The sequence below is a fragment of the Acanthaster planci genome, linkage group LG06 (genome assembly GCF_054643075.1).
Source record: "Acanthaster planci isolate LZ-2023a linkage group LG06, COTS_SCS, whole genome shotgun sequence".
Taxonomy (NCBI): Eukaryota; Metazoa; Echinodermata; class Asteroidea; order Valvatida; family Acanthasteridae; genus Acanthaster; species Acanthaster planci.
Window position 1 is genome coordinate 22,283,623 of NC_141782.1, and position 22,093 is coordinate 22,305,715.

The 22,093-nt window shown below is 38.8% G+C and overlaps 1 protein-coding gene across 1 annotated transcript; it reads right to left on the reverse strand.

The window, feature by feature from the left end:
* Nucleotides 1-314: 314 nt before the first annotated feature.
* On the reverse strand, nt 315-17,043 carry LOC110980083 (neuronal acetylcholine receptor subunit beta-4-like). The gene is made up of 10 exons (XM_087138386.1): nt 16,663-17,043; nt 16,287-16,379; nt 15,570-15,745; nt 14,958-15,002; nt 11,970-12,076; nt 11,416-11,626; nt 10,511-10,729; nt 8,360-8,456; nt 5,681-5,857; nt 315-3,001 (listed from the first exon to the last, which is right to left on the reverse strand). The coding sequence occupies exons 2-10, from the start codon at nt 16,342-16,344 to the stop codon at nt 2,472-2,474; spliced, it is 1,620 nt and encodes a 539-aa protein (XP_086994512.1). The 5' UTR covers nt 16,345-16,379; nt 16,663-17,043; the 3' UTR covers nt 315-2,471.
* Between the last annotated feature and the right edge of the window lie 5,050 nt (nt 17,044-22,093).

Genomic DNA, 22,093 nt, shown 5'->3' on the forward strand with positions numbered 1-22,093 from the left:
AGCGTGCCAGTGAGCCGGGACTAGCTCCTCACTCCATGGTCTAAGTGTCACGGATGGCATTATGGTTGTTTTACGAGCCGTCCACGGAATACGGAACGGGAAAGCCCCGTAAATCTCCGGGGCATTCCCACCGTCTCCTGCTTGCTCGGCTCGGCCGGTTGTTCGTATATTTCGGACACTGCCCACAGAATGTTACACGATCCTTCTGGAAACAAGATAAAACCCATTGCTGAATAACATAGGAATTCCTGTCTGAAAATGGTTGAAACTCGACTTTAAAATGAAATGGAAGTAAATGTATCACATACATCATCTCCATATTCTCTAGAGTTCTACTTTAATAAAAGCGACAGGTTTTCCATAACCCGATCTCTTAATTGAATTGAACTAAAACGTTGAAATTATACACAACTCCATAATTAACTTCACGGATGTAGAAAAGAACTACAAGAAACCAACAGGTGATACAACGATAAATTCCATAACACATTGTTATCTTGTCTCATTAGTACATCACACCTCGATTTCAGAAGCTTTTAAAGTTTAAATACCACTAGGCCTACATGTAGCAAATTTTCCTCTGTGTCTAAAATGTTTCTATTGTTTATACCAAACCAGAGTTTGTGTAATAATGTAAGTTAGCAGACGCGTGGGCTGCAGTTGACCATTTTGGTTAACCACCAGAGGTTAAAGTCCACGTGCTTTACTGGTCTCATTGTCTGAATATGAATAGAGTGTCTAAAATGAATGCTACAAGACACTCCTAGCCCTCTCTCACCAAAGTAAGTGAATTTCTGCGGAATTTGGAACGGCCACCTTTACAATGCCCTCTTTTCAGGAGAGCCTTGGCAAAACAAACAAACAAACACCCCAACACCCCAACAAACACCCCGACAAACAAACATCCCAATAAAGAAAAGTAAAACGAAAACCCCAAATCCAAGGCTTGTTAGTCAATTTGAGAACTGCATGGACAGTTTCAAGAGAACAACACTCAGAATCTGAGGTTAAAATTATATTTGTCTAAATGTTGAAAGAAAAAAGAGGGATTTGAGAGGGTCCCTTGTCCTCGGTTCTCAGACACTTGGTGAGCCGGTCAATGACAACACGGATACCGTCGTGCCCGTTCGTAATAAAGACAAATTTAGTACAAGAGAGAGGGCGCTGTTCCATTCTTTTGTCCAGAGCCATTGAACACACGCGATGCGTCAGATCCTTTGTCCAAGTCAAGCTGTGTCGTAAAATGCTACGAAAGGTACTTTTCCAACAACAAAGTATAGATTTTATACACAAGAGAAAAATACGTGCATAATATACATGTACTAATCACAAACGCCGACGGCTTCTTGTGAACCAGCGTTATGTCAAATACAAGACAGGAAGGCTTCAATGTGGATAAAATCAAGCTATATTTTTCTCACTATGATCACAGTACCAAGTTGATATTATAATGTATTGCACAGTTTGTAAATGATTATTATAAAGCTATTTCCCATAGTATTTTCTTTGACTGCTACAAATGCAAGGTATATATAGAACTACTTTAAACCAACTCCTAAAGAGTTCTATGAATACATTAAATGTATATTCACGATGTAACTATATAAGCAGGATTTTCAAAAGTTAACCTCAAGTAGTATGATTGTCATGACATTTCAATACAGATCGTTTACTCATTTGCCTGTTCTTCTTTTTTAAACATTTCCATTCAAGAAATGTTTCAACATTGTAAAACAGGGCATCGTTTTTCGAAAATCTGTCCAACTTCGTGCCAAATTACATTCAAAATTGTATGCACTTTTTCACACTTGATCCTACAAAAACCTTTTTGTTCCAAACATTCTAGCATTCTCCAATGAATTCATAACTGCAACAGCGTTGAAAGCCCAGTAACAGCACGAAATATTTTGGCATATTCAACAAAAGAACCAAGAGACCCACAGAAAAATCTTTCCTTTCATTTTTCTCTGTACTTGTTTAGCCAAAATAGAAACAGTAGGATTGGCATGATGTAATTGATAGTTTAATCACGTGACCAAACCCACTTGTAAACTATCACTGGCACCATTTTGGATGAAATATTGATCAGAACTTATACAGATATATTGTGTTACATAGTACATGCACATAGAATAGAATTTGTAATTTTGAGTAACTATCTTAGTTTTTATTTATCCTTCATACATCAGCCACTAGTTTTTGAAGAAACACTTATTGCATTTATCCATATATGGATAAGAATCACTTTTTTATTCAGACTAAAATATGTCTCAAATGTGGACAACAGAGTTGTAAGGGAATCACTGGCAGTTTGCTTGGAGAATGAAAACCGATTCGTTATTTATAAACTGTCAGGAGGATTTTTTTTAAATAAAGATTATGATATAAGTAAGCAAAAGCAAAGTGAAAGATGCCTGCACAGATTTTAAGGTTGGACAATTGCGATGGAAATCTTATTTTCTCCTCCAATGCTACTCTGCGGTTAGTTCTTTTCTCCTCATCATTTCTGAACCCAAGACGACGGAAAGAATTATAGACGATCCCACAAATGTGAAGAGGAAGATTCTGTCCACCGCCTTAGCCAGCAACTTCCACTCATCAACGATAGCCTCATCTTCTTTTTCTTCCTCCTTGTGTTCCACCAACTTTCTCAGATCTCCCGAGATGTTGGTGAGCAGCCGCTCGAGAGGCGACGTGTCACGGGCCTCGCTATCTTGCCTCGGCGCCCCTACCGGGGACACAATGTCTAGCGTGGTCTGCTTGTTCTTGTTTTTGTCGCTCACACAGGTTTCAGCTTCTTTGGGGCGATCGCAGCCTACCGGCCGGCCGAGCTTAGGACTGGACGGGTAGCGCAACATGCTAGCGCCTATCTCGGGGAGGGGGTCGCTAGCGGAGTAATCTTCAGAGAGACAGCTGGACTTGGTTGTTTTAGCGGAGGGAGACAGCGTGTAGGTCACCTCTCCTGGCTGTCCCCCTGGCTCTTTGGCTGATCGCATCACGTCTTTAAAAGTGGTTAGAATGGAAGAAAAATTATGTTTTTACTGAACTATTCTTGTTATAAGATGCAGCAAGTTCGTGGCGTGCAGTAGTAGTCTGACCATTCATGTCCCAAAATATGCCATAACACTAAAAATGGTAAAGCTATAGAACCATGCAGGTTGTTAAAATGATTTTATTTGTTTATACTCTAGAATGTTGGGACTACATTAAGTTACATGTGAAAAATAATTGAAATGCAACTTAAGCATGCATCAAAACTACCATAAATAAACATGCTCTCCACAGAAAATACATCTCAAGAAGCATAGTTAAAAATTAAGGTTTGGTGTTGAATGGGTCAAAGAAGTCAACACTACTTCTCAGATACAACGAAATCCGATGAAATCGTATTTATAGAGTGAGTGAAATGAGTTAATTGAGTAAGCAGACAAGAGACAGGCAAAAATGAGAAAAACAGAAGCTTATAAAAGGCGACAATTCCATGGACCCAAAGATCTTGGCGATCTTGGCCGAGTCTTGCTGGGTTCATTTAGGGTTAGAATCCACCAGCACAATAAAATTACAAAGACAAAAGCGTCCGAACATCTTGGCAACACTGTTGATCGCCACTAGATCAGATGGTAGCTACAGGGTCATGTCACTGTTATACCTGGTAGTAATCGCTGATGGACTGTCACTTCGTACAAAACTATATTTTTGAGCTACAAAACATCTCCTACTCGGTCACTTTTTTCTTTTGATTTGTTTCTTATACCCACATTTTTGGTTTTAGAATGCGCCGTAACACTCTTACATAATGTTCACTTGTTGAAAGCGGAGCACTCTTTCGTATAAACTTAAAAAGTTGTTTATTTATTTATATTTATTCATGCAACAACTGACCCAGGTAGGATTCGAACCTGAATTGCAGAGGTGGAAGGCGAGGAAATAAAAAAGTAACGTTAACCTGACTACTGTTTATCGTAGTGTCTTAGTGCCAAGATTTTTAAATGAGTGACGCCATAAGAATACCAATGCAATATGAAAACAAAAATTCATCAAACTTCTGCTCATGATGCCACACCCCTTAAAATGTTCACTCTTGGTAATTTCGGTAAGGGGGGAGTAGAAAGTCGTGCGGAAGAGTACAAAATGTATCATTAAGAGGACGATTAACGACCTTCAGTGAATCGGAAGTGGCTTTACGAAGTCACAGTCATCCCAAAAATGAACATTTATTATTTTGGCTGACCATTTTCAAAAAAATATTGCTGGCATTTCGCTACATGATCTGGAGTATGGAACATCAGTAGACACACATATATATCTGTCAGAATTCTCTAAAAGAGCTATTTGTTTTCGGCGACACAGTACTCAGAATTTCAATCTGCTTAGCTGAGAGAAAACAACGATGGTTTAAGTCGATGTTGAAAGAGAACGGAAACTTAACATCGATTGCGTAGCACTGAATCGCACATTGCTCCCTTTGAAATATTAGATGAGAGTTCACTAGAAAACCGGCAGCTGCATGGGCCAAACCTGTGAGCGTCCCTGGTATTTCACGTTAGTCCTCAAGTCAAATCTCAGATCATCGTCTCGCAAAGCAGCCATTCTGGTTTTCCTCTTAACGAAGGTGACTTGGACATTTGTAAGGACCGCACACATTAGGTTTCATAAAGAAAATATCACAACCACAGTTTGGTTGAATTATGTAGGAAAAGTTTGCAATTGCAGGAGGTTTGTGGAGGTATATACAAATGAGCAAATAAGCAAGCGCAGATCAAAGGGCCACCCCCCCAAAAAAGGAACCTGACAAAATTTTCAAAATAAAAAAAATGAGAGAAAAACGATGGTTTTTCCCAAGGCCTGTAGGAAGCTCATAAAATCCCACAATGCCAGAAAAGGTTATAGGCATATGCAAAAAGTTCCAAAATTTTTGTCCATCCCAAACAAGTTTACCCCCACCCAAAAATTTGGTTCTGGATCTGACATTGCAAATAAACACTTAATAGTGACTTCTAGTGAACGACGGTCGAACATCGTGTTGTCCCTCTATTGTCTGCTTCAGTACATTTATTATCTCCATTTTGACTGTCACTATCAATGACATCAAAGTCACTATCATTGCCTTGTCATTATTCGTCCTCATCTCTGTTTTAAGCCAAGTTGGAATCAAGTCAGTCATATGTCAACTCACAAGTCAGTTTACAAATCAGGTCAGATCTATTAGATGAGCAAGAGAAATGTCTTTTCTTAGTCCATGTAAATGGCTTGTGAGCTGACTTAAGACTGAATGACTTGTGACTGACTTGTGGTGATTTGTGATTGACTTCAACTTTGTGATCACTGTCATCACTGTATCACCACCACACAAATTCACCATCGTCATTATCAACATAATCACCCGTGTACATCAGCACAAATGTCGTCAATTAGTCACCATCACCACTCACCCTTGTTCACCACAGAACCATTCCCAGTAATCATCTTAATTATTTTTATCTCCCACAACCACCAACATTTAATGATTTAAACTCTGGCAAGGCAGATTCCAGGAAATTAATGTCCCCGATTAAAATTAATGTCATCTGAGAGTCCTATGCCTTTGTTGAATCCACACATAGTTTTCACCCAAAAGCATTTGCCAACCAACGTAATAACTACGTCATGTGAGGCCACAAATGTTTCATAGCAAACTTACCGAAGGACTGTACTCCATTTAGAGATACGAGCCGTGAACATCGAGATTGGAGGAGTAGGTGACGCATCCATTTCGGCGCCCGACGAGCCCCTGGCGGTCGGTGGTTGAAGTTAAGTACCATGACTGACATGCCCACCGAGGCAGCTACTAACACCATTGTAGCTGTGTAGAACTGACCTGAAGAATAACAAAAATATTCCGAGTTTTAAAATGAATAAACATCTAAGAAGTGTTAAAGTTAGAATAACAAACTAATATTAATGTAAAAGATATTTCCATTCCGTTTTCTTAAACCATATGTCCTTACAGTTATTTGGGACTTCCCAGCCATGAGTACTAGGATAACTGTCAAGGCACTCTTATTTCCTTTTTCCTTACATTTCTTAAATACAGTTTTAATATTTTTCGAAGAAATGACGATAAATCCACCGATCGAGTAAGTCTCCAAGATTGACTGAGCACTTAACAAAGTCAAATTACATTTCGTCACGACGGTACATACACGTTCTTTTGTGTTGGACTATGTTGTCGACATCCAAATCATGTCTAGATCAAACAGTATAGGGCCACATTCCACAATGCGGCCTCTTAATCTGTTCTGAGATCACATTCATTCAATTTGATGAAGTCCATCAAGGGTCACAGTGTCAATGTAGCCTCGTAACAATTCCAACTCGGCTTCAACACAGTAGCATATACACGTACATATTAATATGTCCCTCATTCAGGTCAGAATTATTTCCAAAGAGACATCTAATCTATGACACATAAAAGCATGTCTCTCTTGGTGTAAAATGCTCGACCTGAGAATTCGAACCACAAGTCTGCACTAAATTTTGGATTCTGTGTCTTATATATACCCCATACTAACTCTCAAAACCTTGCATCATTTTCGAACTATAGTGTTTGTTCTTCATAATGGCAGTGCGTTTAACAAATATCTACAAAACAAGAATTACTTACAAGTTTTGTTTTCGGTGTTTTTCACCATCCTATCATATTCTTGAAACCCGAAAGACTTGGGTTGGATTTTGGTTTACCTGGTTTCTATTAGTAATCATTCGGTTCCTTTTGGGAGGGAGGTTTTGACTCGGGGGTTGTTGGTTTCAAAGTGAACCATCATATGCGAACTGGGACCAGATCACAAAATAAAACTTAACAGCTTCTGAAAATGAAATGCAGAGACTATCTCTGCTAAAGAAAAAAGAGAAGGTTCAGTTTTTAGAATACCTTGTCCCGGATGAAAACGTCCCAGTGAAACAATCTTTAATGTATATTTGTTTTGAACTCACAGTTTCAAGCAAAGTGTCGAAAACAAGAGGTGAATACAGCCATTGTAGGTTGGGCTTATTAACAAAAACTGCCTTGGAAATCAGGTATGCATTTTATTAGCACTCTCTTGTCTTAAAAAACTAATCGAAATCTAAAAGATAATCGAAATTTCTGTAAAAGCAATTAATAACTCGGAAAGATCACCTTATGACGAAACACCTGTAATAAACAGTTGTTTTCATCCAGTAAATAGACCTAAAGGATTTTGTCAACAAGAGTACGTTGACAGCAAGATCATTTCTACGACGAGATCTACTTGAATGTGAGAGATGTTGATTTTTCTTATAACGGGCTTTGCCCTTACATCGATGTATATTTATAACACTGCATTCTCGGTTTTTGTGTCAGGCCGGCCAGCCAACCCTAGCAAGCGCGGTAGTCGAGTGGTTCGAGTCCCACTTAAGTTAGCTTGTGAATTTTATTCGCAAGCTCTTTGACAAACTGAGTATACAGTGTTATACATATACGTCGATGTAAAGGCAAAACCTGTTATTAACACACACAAAAATAACTCCCCTCTAACTGTGCGAGGAAGTAGGGGCTTAGAACCTCACAAATTCCCCAGCTCCCCCCCCCCCCGCATAAAAACAAATCCCTCAAGATTAATTTTGCCCCAGTCAAAACTTGCACAAAGACACTGATCAACTTTCCAAAAAACTGACACAAAATTTATCTTGAGAACTGTAACTCACAAATTACAAAAACCTTTCCCGCGTGCATTGCATGCAAATGTCCAGGAAATGGAACACTGACATTGCTCAACGCTGGAAAACACCGAGAGAAACCGAAGCTGGTTTTGTTCCGAGTAGAGGCCTTGAACAATGCGTTCCTCCAGAACACAAGAAATCCCAGGTACTGGATCATACAGGCGTATGATCCATGGAACTAAGGATAATATGCACATTGCACCTTCTTGAAGTTGTGTTGTCTTTTATCGTAAGTTTTATCAACTACATTGTAATATGAGACACTTGAAATCCTTTTGTTTTGCCCCTAATAAATAGAAAACTCACATGTGTAAGTTTAACAAAAAACAAATAAACGCACACAAAATAAATCAGCACACTTTGGCAAAACTATAGTTAATATTTCAAGAAAAATTTAAAATTCTCAATAGTTTTAAGTCTACGATAAACTTTGAAGTTTGAATTTATATAGGCCTTATGTACCTAAAAGTGTGTAATAGACAAGAAGAAGATATCACAAATAGGGCATAAATCTGTAAGTTAAGGGGAGTATCGAATTGTTGCCACTGACCAGATGAAAATCTTAAGTTTTGATTGTAGACACTTTGCTTTTCTTAGCCTCGGGAACCTTTTATAGGGAGGGGGTTGATTTGTGTCTTACCAATAAGAGGAAAGTTGTCTGATGTGGGCGGCATCATATCGGCTGAGATGAGCATAAACACAGTCAGAGATAAGAGAATTGTGATACCAAGACCGATCTGGAAGGATCAAGAAAGAGAACCGCAGGAGCTTCTCATAGAAGGTACACGGAAGTAACATCTTGTGATCTCTCAGTTCCTAGGTCTGTCAAGGAAAAATCTTCGATAGGGACTTTCAGGGCCGAAGCTCATCAAGCAAGAAACATTTTCACCCATAAAAAGACTTAGCTTTTGCAGATAAACTTTTCAATTTTGAGTCATTATGCTTAAGATTTTCCCTCAGTAATAGAGTTTCAAACGACGTTAATATGGAAAAAATGTTTTGTCCAAGAATAAGTGTTTATTAGATTTTCATGCACGTCATTTTTTTTCCTTTTTCTTCTTGATCCAAACTGATGAACTATTCACCAGCTGCACAGTTGTACATAGCCGCAGAGTTGTCACTACTGTCTTTGAAGCCATCAATGTTGCGGGCATTTTTGCAAAACTTTGAATTGAACACAAACAGTATCAGCAGAGCTGTGGCGTTTTGGGGGGTTTTGAAGTATACTTTTTAACAGGATTTTAGTTATGTTGATTTATTCCACACTGGTGTGTAATAAACAGTTTATCTCATCATTCAACTTTTTCACACGAGTTTTATTTCACGTAAAGAAGAAGTAATGCGACCAAACACCGATAAAAAGGCTGATCGCATGAGGACAGGATATATCATGGGTAAATCTTCTTCTCTTTTGCTTTAGCCAATATCAAGAAAACCCGTGAGTCGTTAATTGTTCCACACTGTTTTATCAAGGTGCTCACAAATTATGGGATATATATCCCATAATTATTATGGGATATATATCCAGGGGGCCGTGTATATAATTTGCAGCTTAGGCCTTGCTAGATGTGTTCAAATATGGGCATGCAAAACGGGCAGTTCGATCTCCTGAAACTAAACTTTTATTGTCGTGTTTCTCTTATCTCGCGCCAAGCTCTGCTATGCCAGTTTCGTATTTATTCACTCCCGCCAATACTTGTGCTTACAGAATCAAAAAGAAGATGTATAATTTTTCTGGTTCCTGTTTCATCTATCCAGGAAGCGCCATTTGTTATTTATACCTGTCGAAACCAAAATCATGTATATTTTTCTCGCAAAGTTCAATTAAGCGTCAGGGTATTAAGTAGAAATTCGCCGGATCTAAAGTGTGGAGTGGAGCAGGTTGCCCCGCCATTGGTTAATATCGCCCGCAGTATACACTTAATGAATGTATCCCAATAGTTTCGAAATGGTTCTACCAACGCCACAAGATCAAGTTATTGTCCATTCTGACTTCGACTGTTAAAAGATGTTGACCTTAGCTATTATATCTATTAATTTAGATAACCATTTGATGAATTAAAAAAAACCGCATCGATGGCACGGGATTGGTGCAAACCAAGGACAAAAGATACAGTCACCTTTGGATGGCACGGGATTGGTGCAAACCAAGGACAAAAGATACAGTCACCTTTGGGTGGCACGGGATTGGTGCAAACCAAGGACAAAAGATACAGTCACCTTTGGATGGCACGGGATTGGTGCAAACCAAGGACAAAAGATACAGTCACCTTTGTGATAATTTCTTTGTCGACGGTTTAGTGTGTCTCATTACTTGCCCAACGATGGCAATAGTATCAACCCTTAATCTAAAAAGGCAAATTGTGCTAATCAGAAAATGTGTAGAAAATCAAATTCATGCAGTAAAATCTCATTTTTTAAATTTTTATTTATTATTATAATTTTTTTGGGTTTGTGGTTCAAACGGGATTGAAGTAAACAAATTCAAAAGCTTCCGAGCAATGTCGGGAAAGATGTCATCCTCGATAAAACTATGAAAGTCACGAAGTAGGCAGGGAAAATGTTCGAAAAGCAAGCAACAAAATTTAACGAATAAATGTCTTAAGAACTCCTATATACTACTGATGCATCCAGGGAATTCACTTGAATTTTCATTTGCTTAGTATTTTACAAAAAAATAATAACTTTTCTGAAATTGTGAGTTTTTTTCAGGACGGTTCAAATTGATCAGAGGAGCCAGGCAAGGAAAGGGTGGTGACATATTTGTTGTTGTTGTATGTCTTTCTTTTACCTTCTCGCCAGAGTCACAGGGCAGGCAAAAGCTGAATAGGGTCAGGCAATAAATGATCAAGCACGGCACGATGATGTTCATTACATAGAACTGGGGTCGTCTGATTAATGCGATGCTAACGATGAAATCGCTAAAATTGCCGTGATCCTCAGAGAATTCCTCCACAGAGCCTTTCATTTCCATGATCTTCCACTCACCGTGTTCTTCCGTGTCGTTGGCCTGGGGAAAACCAAGTATTGAAACCGAGGTACCAGGATGAACAAATGACGGGAAATGGCTAAAAGGAGTAAAAATCAAAGCTTAGCCACGGGAACCAAACACCAGAATACAACTCATCCTTGGGTCAAATAGGATGTTTGTGGGTGTATCAGTTCAGTCTCATCCACTGAGTTCATGATAATATGAGTATATTCATTTAAGTCAGTTTTTATTTGTTGGATACATTTTAAACTGATGTAACTGCGTTTCCAAAGGATTTCTACAAAACTTAGGATGTGAGTAGATGACATTCTAGTATAAACGGGAAAGACAACTTGCTTCTTCAAATTCAGTAGATACATAAATCTAGAGAAGTTTTCATTAAATGGAAAAAAGGCAAATTTAGTTCTTTCTTTCCATATAACCATATTCAGACAAGTTGGGATCGACGTGCAGTCATGCTTTTAGGCGGCGTAGTTAGATGCCATTTTACCGGCATGCTACGCAGTATGACGCCAGTCGGATCTCACGAGACGCACCCCATAATTACTGACCACGTTGGAAGCCCATACTGTGGTTATTTACAAACAGCCTCAATTCCTGTTTCTTTTTAAAATTTCCCTTTTTAACGCAAATTTCACTTTCACTCGTCGGTAAGATGAATTATCTGATATTAAAATCAAAATCCTTATTTTTTTTCGATTTACATGAAATTCCTTCCCCGGCTCGAAGACTACTTGTTCCTTCGGGTAGGTCCAGGCGCGGAATTTGAGCTGACAGCTTTGCTCATCGTAAGGGAAGAAAGCGAAGTTGATCTTACAGAAGCTGGTGATGACAATGAAGGCTCGCCATTCTGTCTCTCCGTTAGGCTTAACTCGAACTAAACGATCCTCTAACATGAAGTTGACGCTGTCCGCACTGAGAAAGTGCGGATACAGGCAAGAGATTCAGGAAGAAAAGAGAACAGTTTGATGTTAAAGAGGTTAATTGATAGAGTCAGGAAGATAGGAAATAGTGGATACTTTTAAAGGTGTGCTGCCCAAAAAGGAAATTTGTTTCATTGTTTTCCTGGAGTAAGCATCATTGTAACCACTGAATTCGTCTCCATTCTCACCATTATCACTGTCACTAACATCTCTCTATCACTGTAATCAGCAAATCACCATTATTACAATCATCCTACCTATTATTTTCACCACCTTCACTATCAACATCACTACATACAAGGACCTTTTCTCGCCCTATCTTTCTACTTTCTCACCTGTTACGTAGTGTGACGTCAGGAAGCCACACCTTTGAAGACGGTATTCTTATTTCCGGGATCCCATAATCGCTTTCCTTCCAGATTAGATATTCATCAATCCAATTCTGAAAAAAAAATTAATCGAACTTTGTCCTACCTTTAAAAAACAGTCCGTTTAAACTTAAAATAAATTAACAAGCAATCAAGATCATATTTTAAATGAATTTTTAAAGAAATTTTTAGGTCCATCCATTCTAGATGTTCTTTACTCTTTGCCCTAACAAAAATCTTAAAACCAAAACTTACAACTTGTATATGCACAATTCTGACTTAATGAGAAATAAATGATATTTATGACAAACTTTCTGAGTGTCGAGTCATGTGTTACCATTCGTTGTATTCAATTATTATTAATTGTGTAATTCTTCTTTTTTCATCTTCATGATACAAAGCCAAGCAGTAAAATGGTGTATCAAATAGCTTATTTTTCTCAATTTCCTAGCAATTCGAAAAAATAACATTCTTGATTTTTATTATTAATGTTTTTCCCTTGGGAGTTATAATCTTTCTATTTATTGATTAGTGAAAACATGAAGTAGACACGTCATGTTTAAAAATATGTTCCAATCAAAAATACACATTAATTGATGTCTTTCACATTATTGTTAATTCAATCAATAAACTGTGTGCGAGAACATTCATGTGCTTCTGTGTCAAAAAACACCAGCTTCTCAGCTAAATAAATTTGCATTTCGTCTGTTTCATGTTGTCTATTTGTTTTGTATTTAATATTACATAAATTATCTTTTAAAAAAATAAATTGTATCTATGTGTTGCCCCCAAATGAAACTTTTCGTCCACCGAAAATTTACAGACTCTTGACCTTTCTCTTTTCTCTCTCCCTCTTCTCGTCGTACAGAACAGGTGAAAAATAGCCCTTCCATTACGAGCCTGTGACTATTTTAATTTGTCGAAATGAGTGTGTAGAATCATTTTGGAGCGCTCACAACGAGGGAGTTTGGCTGTGTGTGCACGGGACTTTTTATTGTAAATTATACCGGTACATCTATCATAACATTATATCAAGAACAACCAGTTTTTTTACACTTAAATGAAAATTCTCCTTTCGGAAAAAAATCCCTGATACAGACCCAGCTGTCAATCATTCATTAAAATTTGTTTAGATCAGGAAATGTGTATACTAAAAATATGAATCCCACTCAGTTGTGAAAGTGAAGGTAGCTTTGGCAGTTTTTGTTGAATAAACTGAGGTCATGGTGTTCAACTTGAAAGCTCAAAACGAACTAAGTCTTGTGTGAATATTAAGAAATCATGTCAAAGGAGAAACGTATGTCGTCCTTTAAAGTGGTTAAATCAACTTTTCCAAAAAGTTGCTTAAATTGCAGACGTAAACCTACTTTGATTATTTACTCAAAATAACGAAACAACTGGTCAAAACCGCCTGTACTCAATTTTTATTTCCGATAAATGCAGTGTGACTGTGATCCTATACCAGAGAACTCATTAAAAAAAATAATAACTGCCTACACTTTATTCTACATGGCATGCAAAAGCAGAATTTATTCCGGCGAATAGGGATTCTTTTCATTATTTCATGATATCTCTCATTTCTTCAAGATATTTCCAATTATTTTAAGATATCTATAACCATTGCAAGACATCTTTAAAAGATAGATGTCTTATAATCTTCATCTCGATTTTTTTATATATATTTACGACGTAGGGGGGAATATTATATGAATAACACGCCAAAAGTCCAAATTATTTCATGAATTATGGCGATATTGTAACGATATGAACTGATTATGGTAACACCTCATTTGAATCAGTTCCAGCGTGTACTTAGAGCATTCGTTTTCCTCTTCATTTAACGTGAAGGTTTTCCGTTGAAAACAAACGTGAATTCCTATAGTTGTGATAAAATAGTTTATGAAGGATATCAGCGCATCCTCTGACCAATTTTTGTGATGAGATGTTACGCTTCTTATGAGCGAGTTTATTTGAGAACGTTTCTTTTCCTTTGTGAGGTAGAACCTTGCTATTGTTGGAAAAACTCGAAAATCGACGGCGAACATTTGCGAAATCGAGACCACGATACCATTGATACAGCGCCCTCCATGAAAAAGCAAATATTTATGTCATTTTCAGTTTGTATAACTAACGATGTATTTTTGTTTTAACTAAGGCTGTAGGCATAACGCTTTGCCTTGCTTGGTTCGTTTGGTTCAACTTTAACTCATGTTATTTCTTTCTTCTAGAAATACAGCATTTCCAACAAGAATCCGACTGACATCAGGGAAGCGACTAACCAAAATCAGGTTTTGCAAATTTGTGTAATCAACAGAGGGCGATGTTTACAAATGACGGAAACAGACCTAATGAAATTTCGAGCCGATATATAATTATTCCAAAGTTGTTCCAAAACGATTGACGATCATTTGAATCAAATAAACAAGAAATAAAAAAAAATACAAATAAAAAAACATGAAATGTCTGAAATCGACAGCTTACGAAAAAGGAGACCGAGTCCCTTCCCTTCTGATGACTATTGCTATCAGTTCATTGACACCTCCCTTCATTTCATAGTCTTCTGCTTTTCTTCATGCTTTAGTCTTCATTTCGAGACGCTTCAATGAATTCAGCTGGCTAGTGATAGAGCGGTGTTCATATCGGTTTTGCTAAGTTACAAGATGCAGAATTGCCAGTGATGCGTTACGCATACTAATAATGATATCATAATGATGAATAAATAAAGATCTACACAGCTTGAGGAACTGGTAAGTGTGTCTCTTAAGTTTTACTGAATGTGGGATATGCTCTTGTTACTCCCAGGGGAAAACTGTACATTTAAGGACGACACTTTGACCAATCAGATCTTCCATGACGCAGAAGCCATTCAGAAACATCGGTACATTTGTAAATAAAATCCTCAGTCACGTGGTAAAAATTGTGAGTTGTTGAGAAATAATAACATGATATACTTACTAAAATAAGAGTGATTTGAGTCTTCAAGAGTTGTTTCGGCTCATTCTGTAAGAAGCAGAGGTCAAAGCACTGCAGTAAGAGTTTTCTTTTGGTTAATTGAGTGTTTTCATATCTGTTGTAAATAAAATACCTCAACATGGTTCAAGCCCAGTATCATGCCATATCAATTTGAATATTTTCCTGTCTTATTTATCCTAGACGGTATGACATCCTCTCAGAACACAGTAACTAGTCTTAGCATCTCGTGTGAAATGGACTGCACTGACTTAACAATAAATGCACCAGTTTGTGATTTTCTGAATCAGCCGTGGGTGATGGCATAAGCAATAGCCTCGTGGGGGGGGGGAGGTGACGGTTTTGTGAGGTATATAGTACACATGTATACACGACGAATTATGTTGTGTGAAACTTTACAACCATTTTCCTCAAACAGTGAAGAAATCTCACGGAAGGAGTCTCAGCGGAGTTTAGGATGCAAACAAGTCAAGGCGTAAAGAGAAAAGTTTTTGTCTGTACCTTAATTGAACCAACTTGCCTATTCAGATCTGTTTACAGGAATTGAACAGGGTGTGTTTTTGTCAAATTCAAATAATAAAAATTGACCATAATTACCAGATCAATGATGGCATTCAGCTCCATTCCAAACTGCACCTTCGTAGGTTTAGTTCGGTCCTTAGTGGGTCTGGTATGCTCGGGATAGGTTGAATCATTCAGCAAGGTCTTAAGCAGCATGGCGTATGCATCTTCATCTGGAGCTGATCCAGGACAGTTCCTTGGATGCGGACAACCTGACAGGCGCAAAGGGAGATGTCGGTCAATACAGATAGCGAATAGAGATGCTTGCACGCGTCATTTTATTAATCAGTGGTCGTTGATGCAATTCTAGCTGATTAAGCTCTTCAGTATTCAACAGGTGCAATTTTCCCCTGACAAACTCGAATGAATTTTTTCCACCCTTATATCACATAGCTGGGGTTTTAAATTATAATGGCAATCAAGTTTCTTTCAAGCATTTTCCAAAAATTGATTTAAAATTCTATTGCAACCCAAATTGTAAATGTGATATTTCTGAATTGTTCCAGAACTTTAGTACATATATGCTATCCGCAAACTGTAAGTCAGGCTGTACCAAACGCCTGCAGCAAAGATGCGTCCGTGCACACAATGACAGAGTTCTGCTTGGACACGATTTACAGAACTTAATTACGCATTGTTGAGATATTTGTGGTTTGATTTCACGCACACACAAGGAGTATTGGTTTGACCACTTTCTGATTTTATGCTCGCTTTAATTACGAGTAATGCATCACTATAATGTCAGTTACCTACCTGGGTGGATACATTCTAGCAGTGCTAGCAAGGTGAGGCATACCGTCCATCGACACATTTTGACCCGTCAGCAGAAGTTTGCATACACGGTTACTTCGAGTTTAAGAAACAGAAATTCTTGGTAACAACTTTTAATGTGATTCTGGCAGGAGGGTACTCGACTAAGTTCAGTTCCGTAAAGTGTGGAGTCTTTCCTTGTCAGTTTGGTCTGTGATCCAAAATATTCACACTGGAAATCTGTAGCAGTCGGCTTTTAGCATTAAGTCGGTAAATTGCTCTGTTCTGCGAGAGCTTGTCAAAACACCGAGATGGAATTCATGAAGGGCTGGTAAGGGCTGGTAAGATTGCCGAAGAATTCGCACGTGCGTGCACTCACCACATCAGGCCGACGGCAATTTTGTCTTAAGTCGTCCGGCTCCAAACATAATTGTGCAAAGACTCGGGGCATTCACGAGTTTTTGAAGCGTAGGAAGGCAAACCAGGTAGTAGCTGTTCTGACGTCATCTGTATCACCATATTAAAAGGTTATCGAAATAGTATAGTTAAGAGAAAATAGGCAAGAAAACGGCTTGAACATCTCTACGGTCGCTGACTCGTATTTTTTCCGCGCCACCTGTCATGAGTTGATCAAATCATCCCATGCTACGCGTGCGCTCTTCTCTGATCTCCTCGTTTCCGACAAACGTGCAGCTATAGTCTTGTAGAGTGACCATCTGGTAAAGAAGAGATAGAAATTGACAACCACTTGTGTCTTATTCTTCCCTCCTTCGTACTTTCTGTCTCTTGAATCCCCCAGAGTCGATACATCAATGTCGCTCTAGCCCTGCCCTCCAACGGCTCGATCTGGAACTAACTGCCTCGGAGCAGCTTGCCAATTAATTTTTCATGGCTGTTTTTCCTTGGCTAGAAAGCTGTGAATGTCACGTTATTCTGGCCGGGCAGGGAAACACCTTTCCGCTCCCGAGCTCTTTATTTTCTGTTACTTCTTCTTCTTTATTATGACATTCGACTTTACTTTGTGTTAATTGTGGCCTTTCCTTAGGTTGGATTTGAGACTCGTAATTAATCATTTTAACTCCTTCAAACGTTTTTTCTTTCGATATAAATGACAATATTCTTAAAGGAGTACGTCAGTCGTTTTCAACCGATTCGTGGCTCAGTAGTCACAATTCAAAGTGCTGCTCGCCACTGGCAAAATAATTCCACCCCTTCGCCGTAGTTCGAGTCCCCCCCCCATGTCAAAGACGTTTAAGTCACTTCCCTGGTATGTAATCCTATTATTTAATCATAATTATATTTTGTGATATACTTTTAGTCTTTTTACTGGTCCCCAAATGCATCACTGTCTAGAACGGTGATATGCTACTAGGGGTGGATCCAGGATTTTCCAAGGGGGGTGGATCCAGGATTTTCCGGGTGGGGGCGTGAACTAAACATTTTCGGGTCGTGGCCGTAAAATTAGGGGTGTTGGGTAACTGGAAGCAGAACTGTTGTCTTTTTCGCTCTTGCCACATTTATGGGGCTAGCCCCCCCCCAATTTTTTCTTTCCCCTCCGTCTTTTTCTTCTCTTTTTGATTATTATTATTTGGTGAAAGGGGGGCGTGCATTCCCCACGCCCCCCCCCATCCGGCCCTGGTTACACTATTTAAGAATGTTGGAGGATTATAGCACATCAACTTCAAAATGCACCCTCAGTACCGCCCGCGGCCGTGTCAGAGCACCCTCTTTCCTTCAACACGGAGTCTTTAAATATTGATTCCTTTGCTGAGCACTGCAAAACAGAAGTGACAAGAAATATATAGCTAGTCTCGTGCGGTGGTAGGGATTTGCTCGTTAGCAGTTGGCTACATAATTCCTCCTGTTGGCACCTTTTTCCTTCTTTCTTTTCACCGCATAATTCTCCATACGTAAATTTATTCGACGTAATATCAACTCACTTCCATATGAGGAATAGGATTTATTAAAGATTATTAAAAGATTGATGTTCAGGTATAAATGTTTTGAAAAGTGAACGCCCGGTGGCAGAGTTTTGAAACGTTGCTACCTGACATCAAGGTGGTAGTTCTGCCGCGCACGTGAGAATAATCCTCCCTTGATTTATCAAAGGAAGTCGCTCCTGACTCCTTTGGGGGATGTAAGAAGCAGGCAAGGCCGGGAATATGATGAGCTCAGAGATGGTGGGATGTCTGCCTCCCCAAGGACGGATGCATCATTTATAGCGTCATCCCCCATATCCTTATTGATGCGTCGGTAAGACACGTCTTAATGATGCATAGCTAGCAAGGTGCCTGGCCAAGCTGGCTGTCGAAGGCGGTTTAGCTTACTGTTTTGTGGTCACAACGAGCAGGCATTCGATACACATACAGTGTCAAGTGGACCTTGACGGAGACTTTGACCGAAGTCTCATCATGAAATAAGACTTATTTCAATGGGAAAACAGCGTTTTATTCTGCATGAGCAAAGAGCTCAAGTCCATAGTTCATGGCACTGTTTCACGAAAAGGCCGATGTTTCATTTCAGGCTGAGTCCTTTTGAGGCTTTTGTCTTGAGCGTGGACTAAGATTTTCACCAGTTACAAACACAGACCATGACGCATAGCCGTAGTGTCTTCCACCCTATCGCGAATTATGAGTATGATAGCATTATGTACGTTGTGTGTCACGTGACTAGAGATTCAGGATCACGACGGCAGGTTCTTTAATTTGGTTCGGATATGGTGGGGGGTGTCTTCATTTTTGAACTGTGCTCTGTGGGGCAAGTAAGTTCTAAAGAAATACATTACTTCAATTCATTACTTCAATCACCCTTGCTTCGTATTATTAATCTTTCGTTCTCGATGACTGTAATGTGAAGATTTGCTTAAGATTATGAATATTAAGTTATCTGGTAGGTCACTTCTTAATTGGGCATTCTGTGTTGTAATTGAATGTTTGTTTTTCGTTTTTGAGTTAATTACTTGTAAGTAGTTGTAAGTTAGTTGTAAGTTTGATGTCAAGCTGAAATAGTTTCAAGCATCAAACATTTTAAACTTTTGCAAACCTCGTCTTTAGCACGGGTTAGCATATGCAGTGTAATCCACTATGCATGACTGAACCTAATTATCCTACCTAACTTTAATACGCCAACCTCCTCGTCGCCAGGATGAATAGGAAAAGATTGCAAATCAAACTTACTGACGACCTTTTTTCTGAGAAGTTGATTGCAAAAATAATTAAGAGAGGGGGACACGGCGTGTGTATGAATTCTGACAAAGACGGAGGTGTATGCACTCTTTGCGTTTGGCGACTCCAAAGTATCCCTCCGTTTTCATCAATAATTTCTGCAAAATTTGAAACAGTTTTTAAAAGCCTATTTGCATTTCAATTAGTAACCAGTCTTGTGTGACAGAGGCTAAACCATCTGGTGATTTGGGATGGCTCTGTTATCGACGACTGTTGGATGTTTCAGTCTTTGAGACCACCAGGTGGCTCTTTTGACGTGCATCGATGACACCAAACTAACTTTTAGTATCAAATGGAACAAGTCTTCGGTTTACCTTTTTGTGTAAAGTCTAGTTTAAGACAGTACGCAGACGACACTGTGATTTAGCAAGTATGATGAGCTCATGTTACAAAATGCTCTTTGCAGTCTAGTTACCTGGTGTAATCTTAATCGTATGAAGCTTAACGCCGACAGATGTAAACTGATGTCTATTACTCGCTCCAGAATCCCTCATAGACCCACTTATCAGATTGATTCTTAAAACGTGGATTTTGTTGATCAGTATAAATATCTTGATTTGGTTATCTCCAGAGATCTTTCTTGGAGTCATCATGTTAATTCAATTGTCTCAAAAGCTACTAAGACGTCTGGTCTTACTAGAAGACTGGTAACTCCAAAGACCCTTATAGTCTTGTCACACTTTACCGCTCTCTTATCAGACCTGTTCTCAAGTATGCTGCCCCAGTTTGGTACTCAAGTTCTCTTTCCCAACGAACATTACTGGAAGGAGTTCAAAGGCGATTTACTCGTTCCTGTTTGGGCCTCCCAAGATGTCATTTGTCCAACTCAAGCAGGGATAATATAGAGTACTCGACCCATTGTTCCAAGCTGGGTCTGTCCTACTTAACAAATAGGCTGAACTTTTTGGTAGTCGTCTTTGTCGCCAAATGTATCTATAACAAATTCGACATTGAATCAGAGAGCTATATCAATCTCAATTCTAGACACATTGATGATGTTCAATTTATTCATCATTATTCTAGATCTATAGCTTCATGAGTCACTTTTTGTCAGATTCCCCCACTTTGTGGGATACCCTGCGCGCAGACGTTGTAGATAGCCTGATCTTTGGTCTCAACACTTTCATTGCCAAACTGAGGCTACACTGGCTGACTCCTGGTCTGAACCACATGCCATCTTGAGCCCTTATAAAGACGGGATTTTGCTCAACCTTTTAAAAACCTGAACCCTGTTTTATGATTTTTTTCTTAATCTCGTGTTTGTTTGTTTTTTTATAAACTGCTTGTTTATTTCATTTGGGGTTTGTGTTTGAATGTTTGTGCAGTCGTTGCTTGTTTTCTGGGTCGTTTCATCGTCTGTACGTTTGTTTGTTGGGTTGTTTGTCTTTTTTCTGTCTGTCTGTGGGTGGGCGGACTGTTTGTCTCTGTGTTTAGTTTATTGTCCTTCCCTTTGTCTTACATTTTTGTTTTGTCTTGTTTGTCTTGTTTCTACTACTTGTATGTTTCGGAGGTTGTGTCTCTCCATCTGTAGGGTCATCTGTTTCTTGTCGACTATCTCTTTGGAGTTTGTTTTGTGGGAGTTTTGTTTTTAGATTTTTAGTTACCATCGGGGTGTCTTTCCTTGCTTTTCTTGTTAATATGGTGCAATGCATAGAATTATCCCATAAACTCAAGGATTTTGTAACACTTTGTAGGGTTACTCTCTTTGCCCTTGGGATTATGTGTTAGTAAAGTGAGTCTGCTAAAATGTTTGTGATTGTTTGGGTTTTTAGTCATGTTATGGGAGAACTACTTGATAGTGATTTAGTTCACTTTTTAGTAATCCCGCAGGGGCATGCAACTATTTTGGTGTTTGGGTCTTAGTCTTTTTATAAGGTTTGATGTTATATTTTTAACTTTGTCTTCTTTATGTCTATACTGTATGTATTTTTTTCTCTTCTTATTTTGTTTTATCCATTGTAAATTTGACCTGCGAAATAATAAATGAAATGAAATAGCAATTCTTTATTTTGGACCTGTGCGGTCATAAATTACTACGGGCGGAACGGCCAGCAAATCTAGTTAGGTAGTTCATTCTGCTTTCGTTCCCTTCAGATGATGATGAACTGTTAACACACATGCCACTTTGGTGCTTCTAGGGCAGACCAATTTTTTGGGGGGGGGGAGCAATTTTTTTCGCGGGTTGGGGGCGCAGAGAGTAAAAAATTTATGTCTTATATGGCCTTTCTGAGAACTACTTTCGGGGCTTTGGTTTGGACAAACTTTGTGATAAAGGGCAATGAAACGGTCCACCAAGATCGCTTTTGTGTCATCATTAAAATAAAGACTCCATTTTCTGGAGGATGGGTTGGGACATAGCCCTGTTCGTCCCCCAGCTAGTACGGGGCTTAAATGTACAAGCACTACTGGAACATTCCATTTATTGCCAGAAGAATGTAGCTAGGTTTACACTTTGCCGACCTGCATTTTTCAGTCATCAAGATATCAGAATTTTGTCCATTTCATTAATATCATCGATATTTCTCAAAACGCATCCGAACTTCAGGGAAGCTCAACAGATAATGAGCGCTGTAATCAGAACACAAT